This window comes from Microcebus murinus, chromosome 1 (assembly GCF_040939455.1).
Source record: "Microcebus murinus isolate Inina chromosome 1, M.murinus_Inina_mat1.0, whole genome shotgun sequence".
Classification (NCBI taxonomy): Eukaryota; Metazoa; Chordata; class Mammalia; order Primates; family Cheirogaleidae; genus Microcebus; species Microcebus murinus.
The window spans coordinates 108,499,181-108,514,030 of NC_134104.1; the positions used below are offsets into that span (position 1 = coordinate 108,499,181).

Consider the following 14,850-nt stretch of genomic DNA (forward strand, 5'->3'; position numbering starts at 1 on the left):
ATAGGCAACTACTGTTCTGATTTCTATCTCCATAGGTAAGATTTTAAAATCATTGGACTCACAGTTGTTCACTTTTGTGTCTGAGTTATTTTTCTCAACTTAATGTTTAAAGATTTACTTACATTGTTGCATGTATCAGTAGCACATTCTTTTTTATTACTGAGTAGTATTTCATTATATGGATGCACCAGAATTTATACAACTGTGTGGGCATTTGGGTTTCCTCCAGTTTAGAGGTATTATGAATAAAGCTCTATGAACATTATTATAAGAGTCTTTTTTCTGTATATATGTGTTCATTTCTTTGGGGTAAATACCTAGGAGTAGAATTGTTAGATGATAGGGTGAATGTACATTTGACCTTATAAGAAATTGCCTAGGAGTTCTCCAAAGTGATTTATGTTTTACACTTCCACTAGCAATGTACAGAGTTCTGGTTGCTTCACATACTCTCCAACATTTGGTGTCATCATTGGCCATTTGTATACCTTCTTTTGTAAAGTATCAATTCAAGTTTCTGACTATTTTTTAAATTGTATTATCCTTTAATTATTGGTTTATTGGAAACTTTTATATATTCATGGTACAGGCTCTTCATCAGATATATATATATAGTGTATATTTTTCCCAGTTTTTGGCTCACCTTTACATTTTATTAATGGTGTCTTTTGATAAACAAAAGTTTTTAACTTTGAAATACAATTTGTTATGTTTTTTTCTTTTATGGTTCATGCTTTTTGTTTCCTCTCTAAGAACCATTTGCCTATCCCAAAGTCATGAAGATAGTCTCTTACATTTTCTTCTAGAAGCTTCATAGTTTTAGAAGCTTCATAGTTTTAGCCTTTATTGGTTAGGCTTTTAGGTTTATAACCTATATCAAATTATTTGTGTGTATGATATATGATAAGGGTTGGGAATCATTTTTTTTCATAACTTTATCTAATTGTTCTAGTACTAGTTGTTGAAAAGACTTTCCTTTCCCCCACTGAAATATCTTGGCACCTCTGTCAAAAATCAAATGATAATATATGTATGGATCTATTTCCAGACTTTCTATTCTGTTCCATTTATCTATTGCTTATACTCTTATGCTAATACTACACTGTCTTAACTATTACAGCTTCATTAGTATTGAAATCAGGCAATATGAATCCTTCAACCTTGTTCTTTTTCAAGTTTGTTTTGGCTATTCTCAGTCCTCTGGATTTCCATATATATCTTAAAAACTTGCCATTCTCTATTTTAAAAGCCTTTTGGGATTTTGATTGGGCACAACTGATGTTTTCACAATATTAAATCCTACAATTCATGACATATTTCTATATCCATGGTAAATATCCTCATTTAGTTAAGTCTTCTTTAATTGCTCTCAGTAATGTCTTATAAATGTTAGTATAGAGGTCTTACAAATCTTCTGTTAAATTTTTTCTAAATATTTTATATTTTTTATGTTATTTGCAATGTGGTTTTAAGATAGATACTGAAATAACATCCAGAGGCACCTAAAATCTGAAGTTCATTTTTTTTTTTTTTTTTTTTTGAGACAGAGTCTCGCTCTGTCGCCCAGGCTAGAGTGAGTGCCGTGGCGTCAGCCTAGCTCACAGCAACCTCAAACTCCTAGGCTCAAGCAATCCTCCTGCCTCAGCCTCCCGAGTAGCTGGGACTACAGGCATGCGCCACCATGCCCGGCTAATTTTTTCTATATATATTAGTTGGCCAATTAATTTATCTCTATTTATAGTAGAGATGAGGTCTCGCTCTTGCTCAGGCTGGTTTCAAACTCCTGACCTTGAGCAATCCGCCCGTCTCGGCCTCCCAGAGAGCTAGGATTACAGGCGTGAGCCACCGCGCCGGGGCCGTGAAGTTCATTTTTAAAAATCCTTTGAGTTCCCAGTTAGATATTATGGGGTTGGATGCCAAAGAAGGATAATACAAAAAGAAAAAAAAAAACAAAGATGATGCTAAAGAGATGTTGTAAGGCAATATTTGTGTAGGTGCTAGTTCAATGTAGAGAAAACAAGATGGTATAGTGACTAGAAGAGGGCACAGCAGAGATTCTGGGGTGTTGGTAACAATCTATTTCTTGATCTGGGGTGATAGGTGTGTTTAATTTGAGAAAATTCAACAAGGAGTATTTTTGTCTACCCTTTTCTGTATGCATGTAAAATATAATTAAAAAAGCATACTAGAATAATGAAAAAATCTTGGGAGCTAATTCATTGCATTTGGTACCAGCCACAGTCTCATGAGGGGGTAGTTCATGTGAGTGAGGGTCACCATGCTATTATCCCCTTAACAGCATACTAAGTTGAGCTGTGATTCCTTGCAAGAGGTGAAAATATTTTACGTAGCATTGAAATACAGCCAAAGAAATGCCCTGTGCAAAGATTCTGGGGCTGTGATGGCTAAGAAGGAGAAAGGAATATGAGAAAATATGAGAGAAAAGAAAGGTGGATGAGCTGGAGGGGGATAGAAAGATGAGGGGAGGCCAGGTGCAGTGGCTCACGCCTGTAATCCCAGCACATTGGGAGGCTGAGGCGGGAGGATAGCTTGAGGCTAGGATTTGGAGACCAACCTGAGCAACATAGCAAGGCCTGCCCCTCTAACCCCCAGTCTCTATTAAAAAAAAAAAAAAAAGCTGGATGTGGTGGCACACCTGGAGTCCCAGCTACAAAGGAGACTGAGGCAGGAGGATCCCTTAAGCCTAGGAGTTGAAGGTTATAGTAAGCTATGATCACACCACTGCACTCTAGCCCTGGCAATAGAGAGAGACCCTGTCAAAAGAAAGAAAAGAAAGATAAGAAAGAAAAGAAGGAAGGGGGGCGTAGTTTGGACTAATAAGTCTTCATCTGCTTTGCATTAAAATAATCACGTTTCCGCCCGGGCGTGGTGGCTCACGCCTGTAATCCTAGCACTCTGGGAGGCAGAGGTGGGCGGATCGCTCAAGGTCAGGAGTTTGAAACCAGCCTGAGCAAGAGTGAGACCCCGTCTCTACTATAAACAGAAATAAATTAATTGGCCAACTAAAAATATATACCAAAAATGAGCCGGGCATGGTGGCGCACGCCTGTAGTCCCAGCTACTCAGGAGGCTGAGGCAGGAGGATTGCTTGAGCCCAGGAGTTTGAGGTTGCTGTGAGCTAGGCTGACGCCACTGCTCGCTAGCCTGGGCAACACAGTGAGACCCTGTCTCAAAAAAAAAAATAAAATAAAATAAATAAAAAATAAAAAAAAGAAGGAAGGAAGGAAGGAAGGAAGGAAGGAAGGAAGGAAGGAAGGAAGGAAGGAAGGAAGGAAGGAAGGAAGGAAGGAAGGAAGGAAGGAAAAAAAAAGAAAGAAAAGAAGAGAAGGAAAGATGAGGGGAGAGAGTGTGAGAGGAGGGTTGATATGAAGCCTTGTTCCCTGCCAGAATCAATTGAAAAAATTCTGAGCATTTATTCTTTCATGTTAGCCCTGGAAGTAAGATATTATGAAGTGACATTAACACTGCATGTATTTATAATGTTAAACAATTGTAAAGTATTATTATTGACATGCACAGGATACTCTGAGACATTTATTCTGAGGCTGATTCTTATTGAAATTAGAGTTAATTACTACATTACCTATACTTCCATGTCATTTTGTTTATTCCTTAAATATTACCACTCATCACACTGTATTAAAACTACTTCATTGTCTATCTCCCTAACTTTACTGTCATCTCCTAGAGGACAAGGACATTGTTTTCTTCATCTCCAAATTACCATGGCATAGCATAAGCTTTTTGAGGAATTGCTCAATAAATATTTGTTGAATTAAATGATGGAATTTATGATGATCAGGCACATAGAATTCTCAATTATGGAAATATGCACATAAAATATGCTCCTATAAATTATAAATGCTTCACCTTACAAATTCAATTGCTTAATTGAATTCTAATTTTTTATTTCCAATTCTAATTTTTTATTTCATTTGATCATCAAAATCAATTTCTTAATGTGAATATATTACTTCACCTGAGGATCATAACAACGCTGCATGGCACAGAAGGGCAGTCATCATTAAAATACCCATTTTATAGATGAAGAGGCTAAGCTTATAACATATTTAAAAAACCTGGCCGGGCGCGGTGGCTCACGCCTGTAATCCTAGCTCTCTGGGAGGCCGAGGCGGGCGGATTGCTCGAGGTCAGGAGTTCGAGACCAGCCTGAGCAAGAGCGAGACCCCGTCTCTACTATAAATAGAAAGGAACTAATTGGCCAACTAATATATATAGAAAAAATTAGCCGGGCATGGTGGCTCATGCCTGTAGTCCCAGCTACTCGGGAGGCTGAGACAGAAGGATCGCTTGAGCCTAGGAGTTTGAGGTTGCTGTGAGCTAGGCTGACGCCACGGCACTCACTCTAGCCTGGGCAACAAAGCGAGACTCTGTCTCAAAAAAAAAAAAAAAAAAAAAAAAAAAAACCTGTTAATGGCCAGGCTCTGTAGCTCTTGCCTGTAATCCTAGTGCTCTGGGAGGCCGAAGGGTGGGTGGATCCCTCAAGGTCAGGAGTTCAAAACCAGCCTGAGAAAGAGCGAGACCTTGTTTCTACTAAAAAAATAGAAATTAATTGGCCAACTAAAAATATATATATAAAAAAAATTAGCCAGGCATGGTGGTGCATGCCTGTAGTCTCAGCTACTAGGGAGGATGAGGCAGGAGAATCGCTTAAGCCCAGGAATTTGAGGTTGCTGTGAGCTAGGCTGATGCCACAGCACTCTAGCCTGGGCAACAGAGCAAGACTCTGTCTCAAAAAAAAAAAGAAAAGAAAATAAGTTCCAGGACCCATCTTTCTGTGCTCTGGTGGAGGAAACAAAGAATTTTAGTTGTATGTGAAGGACTAGGCAGACGTAGAGAAGTGCACTGAAAAACTCTTCCAATTTTCACAGTCTGCCCAGGAGACTCAGTATATAAAGAATTGTCTCAATCTCTAGATATAAAGGAAAGATATGAAGAATCTCCCCCTGCCTCCACCTCTCTCGTCCCCCATCTCTTCCCCTACTAAGGGGGTGAGATTTCCAGAGTCATAGTCCTAGTCTCTTCTATTTGATAGTCTCTTCTATTTGAACTACAGAAGGTGAGAAGAGATAGTTGAAAAAGGAAGCAAATTCTCACATGCCCTCAACACATAAAAATAAACATTGCCCTGAATCCTGCAAGCCATCAGTCATTGTCATCATCATTATCCTCATTTATAATCACTTCTAAAACTTGTTAGAAGCCTTTCATTTACAGCCTGGTGTGTAGAAGGATGGGCTTTGGAGCAGATAAGCGAGCGATCTGACAAACTCATTGGCTTTGTCACATAATCTTTATTTATTTATTTATTTATTTATTTATTTATTTATTTTATTTTATAGACAGGGTCTCACTCTGCCCCACAGGCTGAAGTCTGAAGTACAGTGGCACGATCATAGCTCACTGCAGCCTTGAACTCCTGAGCTCTCTAGCCTCAGTCTCCTGAATAGCTAGGACTACAGGCGCGCACCCCCATCCCCGGCTCATTTTTTTTGTAGATATGGGGTCTCATGTTGCCCAGGCTGGTCTCAAACTCTTGGCCTCAAGTGCTCCACCCGTGTTGGCCTCTCAAAGTGCTGGGATTTCAGGCATGAGCCACTGCACCCAGCCCACATAATCTTTAGAGCTTTGTCTTTTCATCTGCAAAAACAACATATGGCTATTGAGGGTATTAACGGAGATAAATTTGAGATAACATATACAAAAGCTCTGTGCAGACTAATAGCTCTATAAAGTTTCAGTTGCTTGATTTGTCTAAGTTTCCTTATCTCTAACGAAAATAGTGAGAACCTACTTCATAGGGTTCTCGTGAACTCTAAATGAGTTAATAAATGTAAGCACAGCTCCTGACACAGTGCTTAACAAATGTTAGCCACTGATATTACTAATGTGTGCTCCACGAGGGGGCATGTCGGATTCTAAACACCTTTCCCTCTCCGAAAGAGCCTAATACCCAGCGGATGCTCACTACATCATTGCGCGATGACTTAGGAATGGAAGAATCGTCTGCCTGCAGCACGAGCCGCAGGGGGCGACCGAGCGCAGAACTGCCGTACGCCGGAACCCAAAGTTCGGGACGCTGCTGCGGCGGAGCCTCTTGGCGTCTGCAAACCGGCGTCGGAAGTGGCGAAGGCGGGGACCGGGTGAAATCGCCAGCCAGGGAAGATGCTGCTGGACTTGTCTGAGGAGCATAAGGAGCATCTAGCCTTCCTGCCGCAAGTGGACAGCGCGGGTCAGGATACGCGGGACGGTGTTCTGTGGGCTGGGAAGGGGGCTAAAGGGAACCCCCGACGCTCACGGCCTTCTGACTGTCGTTATAGTGGTCGCCGAGTTTGGGCGGATTGCAGTGGAGTTCCTGAGGCGAGGTTCGAACCCCAAGATCTACGAAGGCGCCGCTAGTAAGAAGGGGAGAGGTGCGGCCTCGCGGACTGCTAAGGGAAGTGCGAGCTGTCCTCTGTCGTCCGGGAGAGGAAGGGGATTATTTCGACTCCTAGGGTCTTGTTCCCATTGTAGTTGAATAAAACCAGCAGAGCTTTTCAGTCAGGATGCAAATACTGCCCGTCTTCTTAGTAGCTGTGAGGTTTTTAAAGCTTCTGTTAAGTCAGTTTTCTCATGTGTAAAATGGACGTAATATCACTTGCCTTTCAGAAATACTGAGAAATGTTAAATATACCAAAGTCTGTGGAATAGCTGGGCCAGCTGTAAATAATCGTGCACGTGCTTGGTTATCATTAGTTATTCAGACATTTGCTTTTGCTGAAGTGGTGATGTTTTCCCTCTGGATGAGAGGCGGTCTCTGCATTTAAGTCTATCCCTGTGGAGTTCCTGTTTTGCCAGACTTGAAGGAACTACGTATTCAAGAGGTCTGTGCATGGCAGGAAATACTGAGGGCATCTGGCTGTTGTTAGTGGAATGAGAAAGAACAGGAGGCTGTGGCGAACTTATTTTTCATTGTACTGTTTGAAAACATGGAATAATGAATGTTTATTTTATTTATTTTTTTTTTTGAGACAGAGTCTCGCTTTGTTGTCCAGGCTAGAGTGAGTGCCGTGGCGTCAGCCTAGCTCACAGCAACCTCAAACTCCTGGGCTTGAGCAATCCTTCTGCCTCAGCCTCCCGAGTAGCTGGGACTACAGGCATGCGCCACCATGCCCGGCTAATTTTTTATATATATATCAGTTGGCCAATTAATTTCTTTCTATTTATAGTAGAGACGGGGTCTCGCTCTTGCTCAGGCTGGTTTTGAACTCCTGACCTTGAGCAATCCGCCCGCCTCGGCCTCCCAAGAGCTAGGATTACAGACGTGAGCCACAGCGCCCGGCCTGAATGTTTATTTTTAAATAACAGTTGGAATGAAAGGATAAATATTAAAACAGTAATTTATTTATTCATCTTTGCTTATCTTTTTCAGGAAAACTAAATGTGAGTAGTGACACTGTCCAGCATGGTGTGGAAGGATTAACATATCTCCTCACTGAGAGCTCAAAGCTCATGGTAAGGGCTTCTGGGAAATGTTTTGTAAGACCTGGATTCTTAGGAAAGGTCCGATATCCTCCACATCGTAGTCCTGGCAGGTACCTGTGTATTTGAGTAATGTTGTTAATGGTTTATAATTCATTTTGTGAAGACATACCTAAACAATATGACTATAATATCATTTGCTGGCATGAATACCTCTTGCTAGTCTAGCTAGTAAAGTATTGCCTCTAATTCTACATGTTGTTAAACCATATGCCATAGTATATATCCTAAAAGGAAGGAGAGTGAAATGATTTCTTTGCATATCAGCAGTATCTGGCTTGATGAAGAATAGAAAGGGAGAGTGGGCATCTTAATTCTTTCCTTTATGTACTTTAATAAAGTATTCTTATGTATTAGTAACTCAGATTATGGAATAGTGGGCAATGGTTGTTTTTAACTATAAGGAACATTGTTTCTTTTACTAGACAGAAATGAATTCGAGGATATCATATTTGAATGTTTGTGTATATCAAATATTTTAGCATTTACCAGACAAACATAAATTTTGATGTTCCTTTAAACACAATTCACTTATAGATTTCTGAACTGGATTTCCAAGACTCTGTTTTTGTTCTGGGATTCTCTGAAGAATTGAACAAATTGTTGCTTCAGCTTTATCTGGACAACAGAAAGGAGATCAGAACTATTCTAAGTGAATTGGCACCAGACCTTCCCAGTTACCACAGCCTTGAATGGCGACTAGATGTACAGGTATGCCTTTTCTTTTTAACTTGACATAGAGCAAAAGGATTATTTTAGGTCTGTGTCCTGCTTATTGTATTCTTTACCACTTTAACCAAGCTGTGGCTTGAAACTTAGGTCTTATAATGTTCACTTTCAGACCATTTTACAAATAGTTCATTTTCCTTTGTTTTTAATGTGTTCAAATAACTGTAATTTGCAAAGTTTGTAAGAAATTGGTTATTATGGAAAGGAAGATGGTTATGTAGATTTTTAAGGTGATGCCTAATTTTTTAAAAAAACTCTTCTCTTTAAATTTAACAGACATAGAAAGGTGCACAGGTAAATGTACAGCTCAATAAATTATCACACAGTAAAAACTCCTAAGAAACTGACATTCAACTATGACCCACATCCAAGAAGCATCCTCCTTTCCTCCTACCAAATATTTCCCCTTCCCTCTTTTCTTTTCTTTTTTTTTTTTTTTTACGTCAGACGGGTAATGTGCCGATGTCGTAACAAGGTTTGAGGGAGGCACATCTCACGCATGCGCGTGAAAACCCAATCATCACGCTTTTGAACTACAAAAGGATCTCCCTTCCCTCTTTTCTAATGGTATCCAACATCCTGACTTCAAACACATAGATTCTTTTTGCCTGCTTTTTAACTTTCTATATATGGAATGATTCAGTAAATATTCTTTCATGTCTGGCTTCTTTTGCACAGTATTATTTTTATGATACTTCTTCAGTTGTTTTTAGAGCCACATAAATAATAGGAAGTTTTTAGACCATTACATATAGCCCTTTATTAAGTAGTGAAAGATGAGTTAGTAGATATGTATTGAATGCCATTCATTTACTGTGTAGAGCTGTGCTAAATGCTTTGGGACACAGAAGAAATGTAAGATACTTTTCTCAGCTGGAGAAGATGTCATCAACTGGTTAGGGATATTAGGTGTTCCCAAAATAACTAATAATTAAAGATAGTTATAAAATAAGGTCCTAGAGGGGGAAAAATATTATTGTGTAAATGAAGATGCTGAGTGTTTCAAAAATGTCCACATGTTGTGTGTATTCTAGCATGATCCAGAAGCAAAAGGAGGTTAAATTTCAAAAGGATGAATGAATAGAGAAAACCAGGATAAAAATACTTGGCAGGGGAGGCAATGTAAGTTGTAAAGGCCCACATAGATATGGATATGAGCATATAAATATGTGACACAGTACATTAGTTCTCAAACTTGACTACATATTAGAATAACCTGGGAAGTTTTGTAAAAATTCTGATGTTTGTATTCAGTATCCAGAGATTTAAATGGTATAGAGTTTGTCCTGGGCATCAGGATTTTTAATAGCTCCCCTTTTACCACATAATTCAATAAATAAATAATAGTGAAATAAAGTTTGTGAACTACTGTTACAGTGGATTCTTCCTGATTTGAATGGAGATAAGGTGGTCAAAATGAACTGTAGAAATTCACTTAGGGGAGTGTAGACCAAACATAGCAGAAAATAAGAAACCTTTGTAGCTTTTTGGATAAGAGAGTATAATAACCTTAAAACAATCATTTAGGAAAGTTAATCTAGCATCCTTGGGCAGACCAGAATGAAAGTGGGAATTTGAAGTTTGAAGAAATTCAGTTCTTTACCCATTTTTTCCTCCATATGAAATGCTTTTTCTGTCTTTCCATTACCTCTTGATTCTTCTCTTCTCCTTTTATCCTTTTAAGTCTCAGTTTAAATCAGGGCTCAGCAAACTATGACCTATAGGCCAAATCTGACTTGCTACTTGTTTCCATAAATAAAGTTTTACTGGGACACAGCCATGTGCTCCTTTGTTTACATATTATCTATGGCTGCTTTCAAAGTACAGGAGCAGAGTTGAGTAGTTGTGCCAGAAACTGTGTGGTCTGCAAAGCGTAAGATATTTATCTGGCTCTTTACAGAAAAAGTTTGCTGACCTCTGCTTTAAATGATGCCTCCCTCTAGGAGAAATGCCCTGTTAAATCCTGATGGTATCTGTGCTTCCTCTTTTGGCAAGTCATCTCACTCATACAAACCTGTTTTCCAAACTGTAAACTCTGGGATAGCAGGGACCATGCACGTTTTTTTTGTTTTTTTAACTAAATGTTAATATTTTTTTGTTTCATTTTTGCTTTTTGCTTTTGACTCTTCTTCAGCAGGTGGAGTCAAGACTGTACTCTTTATTCATAGCCTCAACATCTCCTCCATGCTCCACACTCTTACCTCTTGACTTTGCTTCCTGTTTGACTAAGAAAAAAGAAGTAATCAGAAGAAAACTCCTGCATGCACCTATCATATCTGCCAGTCTTCCTATATCAGCACTTACTTGCTGTGTCTTCTCTCCTGTTCCTCTTTTTTTTTTTTTTGAGACAGAGTCTCACTTTGTTGCCCAGGCTAGAATGAGTGCCCTGGCGTCAGCCTAGCTCACAGCAACCTCAAACTCCTGGGCTCAGGCGATCCTCCTGCCTCAGCCTCCCGAGTAGCTGGGACTACAGGCATGTGCCACCATGCCCAGCTAATTTTTTCTCTATATATTAGTTGGCCAATTAATTTCTTTCTATTTATAGTAGAGACGGGGTCTCGCTCTTGCTCAGGCTGGTTTCGAACTCCTGACCTCGAGCAATCCGCCCGCCTCGGCCTCCCAGAGTGCTGGGATTACAGGCATGAGCCACCGCGCCTGGCCTCTCCTGTTCCTCTTGATGAAATGTCTGTGTTCTTATCTATAGTCAACTTCTTCCCTTGTATACTTCTATCCATCCTCATTTCCCCATATGAGAACATAGTTTCAGCAATTGTTCCCTTTGTTTCCTGCATTATACTTTTTTTTTTTTTTTTTTTTTGCCTCTACTGAATCATTCCTTTAACAGAACAGTGGAGTCAGAAACCCAGTCTTGGCCGGGCGCGGCCAAGACTAATTGGCCAGCTAATATATATAGGAAAACTTAGCTGGGCATGGTGGCACATGTTTGTAGTCCCAACTACTCGGGAGGCTGAGGCAGAAGGATCACTTGAGCCCAGGAGTTTGAGGTTGCTGTGACCTAGGCTGACGCTACCGCACTCACTCTAGCATGGGAAACAAAGCAAGACTCTGTCTCAAGAAAAAAAAAAAGAAACCCAGTCTTGACTCCACATACTCCTCCTACTGCCACTCCATTTTTTTTGCTTCCCTTTTTACCAGAAGTCCTTGAAAGTTTTCTGTCTGTCTATGTGTTCTCTCTCCCTATTCTTTTTCAAACTCACTCTAATCAGGCATCTTCTCCACCACTCTACTCTTATAACTTAATCAAGGTCATCACTTTTTAGTCTTTATGCCATTCATTCTGTTTGTTAATAGCATTTGTGACAGTTAATCAGTCTTTCCTACTTGAAATACTTTCTTCAGTTGCCTTCTGGGAAATAAATCCTCTGGTTCTTATCCAAACTCACAGATCCCTCCTCAGTCTCCTTTGCTGATTCTGTCTCATCTTATCATACCCTTTAAACATTAGGATGCCCCAAAGCTCAGTTCTTGATCTTCACACTTTTTCCACTTATATTCCATAGCTGATTTCATCTAATTTGATGGCTTTAAATACTCTCTATATACTCAGGATACTCAAATTTATATCTTTAACCTAAATCTGTCTCCCAAACTCCAGAGTCATACAGTTGAAGTCTATTTGATATTTCCAATTTGGTGTTTGATAAGCATTCAAATGCATTATGTCCAAAACTTAATCCCACCTTTCTCACCCTCTTCTCCCAAAATTGATCTTCCATAGTATCCCCCATCTCAATAGATGCTCTTTGAAGCATCTCAAGTCTGCTCTTTGAATTACTCAGGCCAAAAATACTTGGAATCATCCTGTGTCCTCTCTTTACTTTTCATCTAGTCCATCTGTAAATCCTACCTTAAAAATTCCATAATCTGACCACTTCCCTCCACTGTTTGAAAACAAAAAAGATAAATTTCACACCAAAATCACAATTTTTAGCAGCTCTTGAACAATTAGAAGTTCAGGCAGCTCAAGAGCCACATTCCCACATGACATTAATGAGTTCAAGATGCATTGAATTTTGGCTGTGTGTGGTGGCTCACACCTGTAATCCTAGCACTCTGGGAGACCAAGGCCGGCAGATCATTTGAGCTCAGGAGTTTGAGACCAGCCTGAGCAAGATCGAGAACCCCGTCTCTACCAAAAATAGAAAAAATTAGCCAGGCATGGTGGCACATGCCTGTAGTCCCAGCTACTTGGGAGGCTGAGGCAGAAGGATTGCTTGAGTCTAGGAGTTTGAGGTTGCTATGAGCTAGGCTGATGCCACGGCACTCTAGCCTAGGCAACAGAGTGAGACTCTGTCTCAAAAAAAAAAAAAATGCTTTGAATTTAAGGTAAAGACAGCTTATTTAAATTATAATCCCGGTAGTAGTTGAGGATGTTAGCCTAGAACTTGGGTTCAAGATTAGTTCAAACAGCAGGTGTGGTGGCTCATGGCTGTAATCCTAGCACTCTGGGAGTCTGGAGCAGGAGGATTTCTTGAGCTCAGGAGTTCAAGACCAGCTTGAGCAAGAGTGAGACCTCATCTCTACTAAAAATTGTATTTTCCAAACATTTATCCATTTGTCTTCTTTTGTAAAATGCTTATTCAGCTGTTCTGTACATTTTTGTCTTGCATTTTATTAAATCAGAGGAGTTCAACATACATTCTGGATACAAATTTTTTTGGTTATATATGTATTGCAAAATATCTTCTTCCAGTTTAGGGTTTGTTTTTTATTACCCTTAGGTATCTTTTTGAAGAAAAATTATTAATTTTAATATGGCAATCCTAGCACTTTGAGAAGCCAAGGTGGGCGGATTGCTCGAGGTCAGGAGTTTGAAACCAGCCTGAGCAAGAGCCAGACCCTGTCTCTACTATAAATAGAAATAAATTAATTGGCCAACTAATATATATAGAAAAAATTAGCCGAGCATGGTGGTGCATGCCTGTAGTCCCAGCTACTCGGGAGGCTGAAGCAGTAGGATCGCTTGAGCCCAGGAGTTTAAGGTTGCTTTGAGTGAGGCTGATGCCATGGCACTCACTCTAGCCTGGGCAACAAAGTGAGACTCTGTCTCAAAAAAAAAAAAATTTTTTTAATATGGCTAAATTATCACTTTGTCTTTATTGTTTGTGCCTTTTATTTCATGTTTAAGAAACTTTTCATACTGTAAGGTTTCATGTATATTCTCATTTTTTTTCTTTCCAAAGGTTTTAAAGTTTACTGGTCATTTTGAAGTCTATGATTCATCTGAAATTTAATTTTTGTGTAGGTTGTAAGGTAATTATAAATATTATGTTTTCAGTATGATTGTTGAATAATAATTGTGTTCTTTTTCCATTTAAAATCAAGCTTGCAAGCAGAAGTCTCAGGCAACAAATTAAACCAGCAGTGACTATAAAGCTACACCTTAATCACAACGGAGGTCACAATACCAACGTTCTACAGACAGACCCAGCCACCCTGCTCCATTTGGTTCAACAACTGGAGCAAGCATTGGAAGAGATGAAAACAAACCACTGTAGGAGAGTTGTCCGCAACATCAAGTAGTACCAATTTTAAGGTTTTAATCTCTTTGAATCATTTATGAATTTATATACAGCAATAACTTTTCAAATTAATTTTTTATTGATGATAATGATATATCCAAATTCCATGAAATTTCTTTTTCTATTCCAGGATATTGAGGTCATAATCATAAGCTAACATAAAGTTTATTTCCTAGTGGGAAATGTAGTCAGATTGACAGATTAAGATGTAGTTTGTATTTTAAATATGTAAATAGGATTGAATCAACTAGAAATGAATCTATACTGTTCTTATCTTCTGCGTATATGAATGGCTATACTGTTTTTTATATTTCTTTTGACTGCTTAATTTTATTATTTTCCTCCATATTGCTCAAAATAAAATTCACAATGTAATGTTATTACTGTACACAATTTTCTAAACAGTTTAATATTTTTTACTTTTCAAAGCACCCTACAGTCCCAGCTACTTAGGAGGCTGAGGCAGGTGGATCACTTGAGTCTAGGAGCTTGTGGTCAGCCTGGGCAACAGTGAGACTTCTTCTCAAAAAGAAAAAAAGCATTCCACAATGTTAATAGCTACAGAATAATTGAAAGTAAATATGATAACTTTTTTAATGCTCTGTTGTTATAGGCAGTTTATGTATTTTTCTTTGTATATGAAGATAATAAGTATCATATTGCTGGATGCAGGAGTAATAATTCTTGATTATCTAGGTATGAATTACAGTCACTTTTTAAAATTTTGTTTGAATAAACTATAACAGGGAAAAGGAAGTCCATGTTTATTACATTACAAGCAAATATTCCTTCTTCCTTACAAACTTGTTTTGTTTTTCACTGGGAACCAAAACTTGAAAAACTCAGGTGCTGATTTGTCAACCCAGCCTGAAAGAGTGCAGAGACACGATGGCAGACTTAAGGAGAACTGTTTGGAAGAGTGGAAATGGAGGTTTAGTCTCATGTGTATCTAGGGCTTTATCCTGAGAGTCTTATCCCCATGGAAGGCCTTTAGAACATCAAACTCTAAAATGAA

The 14,850-nt window shown here is 39.1% G+C and overlaps 1 protein-coding gene and 1 non-coding gene across 3 annotated transcripts; one reads left to right on the top strand and one right to left on the bottom strand.

The window, feature by feature from the left end:
• Positions 1-6,123: 6,123 nt before the first annotated feature.
• On the top strand, positions 6,124-14,587 carry COMMD2 (COMM domain containing 2). Of its 2 annotated transcripts, none has more exons than XM_012782843.3 (5): positions 6,124-6,274; positions 6,363-6,455; positions 7,454-7,536; positions 8,101-8,274; positions 13,639-14,587. In XM_012782843.3, exons 1-5 carry the CDS (start codon positions 6,208-6,210, stop codon positions 13,834-13,836), a joined length of 615 nt encoding a protein of 204 aa, XP_012638297.1. In that variant the 5' UTR covers positions 6,124-6,207; the 3' UTR covers positions 13,837-14,587. The 2 variants fall into 2 exon arrangements, with proteins under 2 accessions (XP_012638297.1, XP_012638298.1); XM_012782844.3 differs by having other exon boundaries at positions 6,363-6,440.
• Positions 8,734-8,837, bottom strand: LOC142875476 (small nucleolar RNA U13). The gene has a single exon (XR_012922830.1). It is a non-coding gene; the product is annotated as a small nucleolar RNA U13 (small nucleolar RNA).
• Positions 14,588-14,850: the final 263 nt, after the last annotated feature.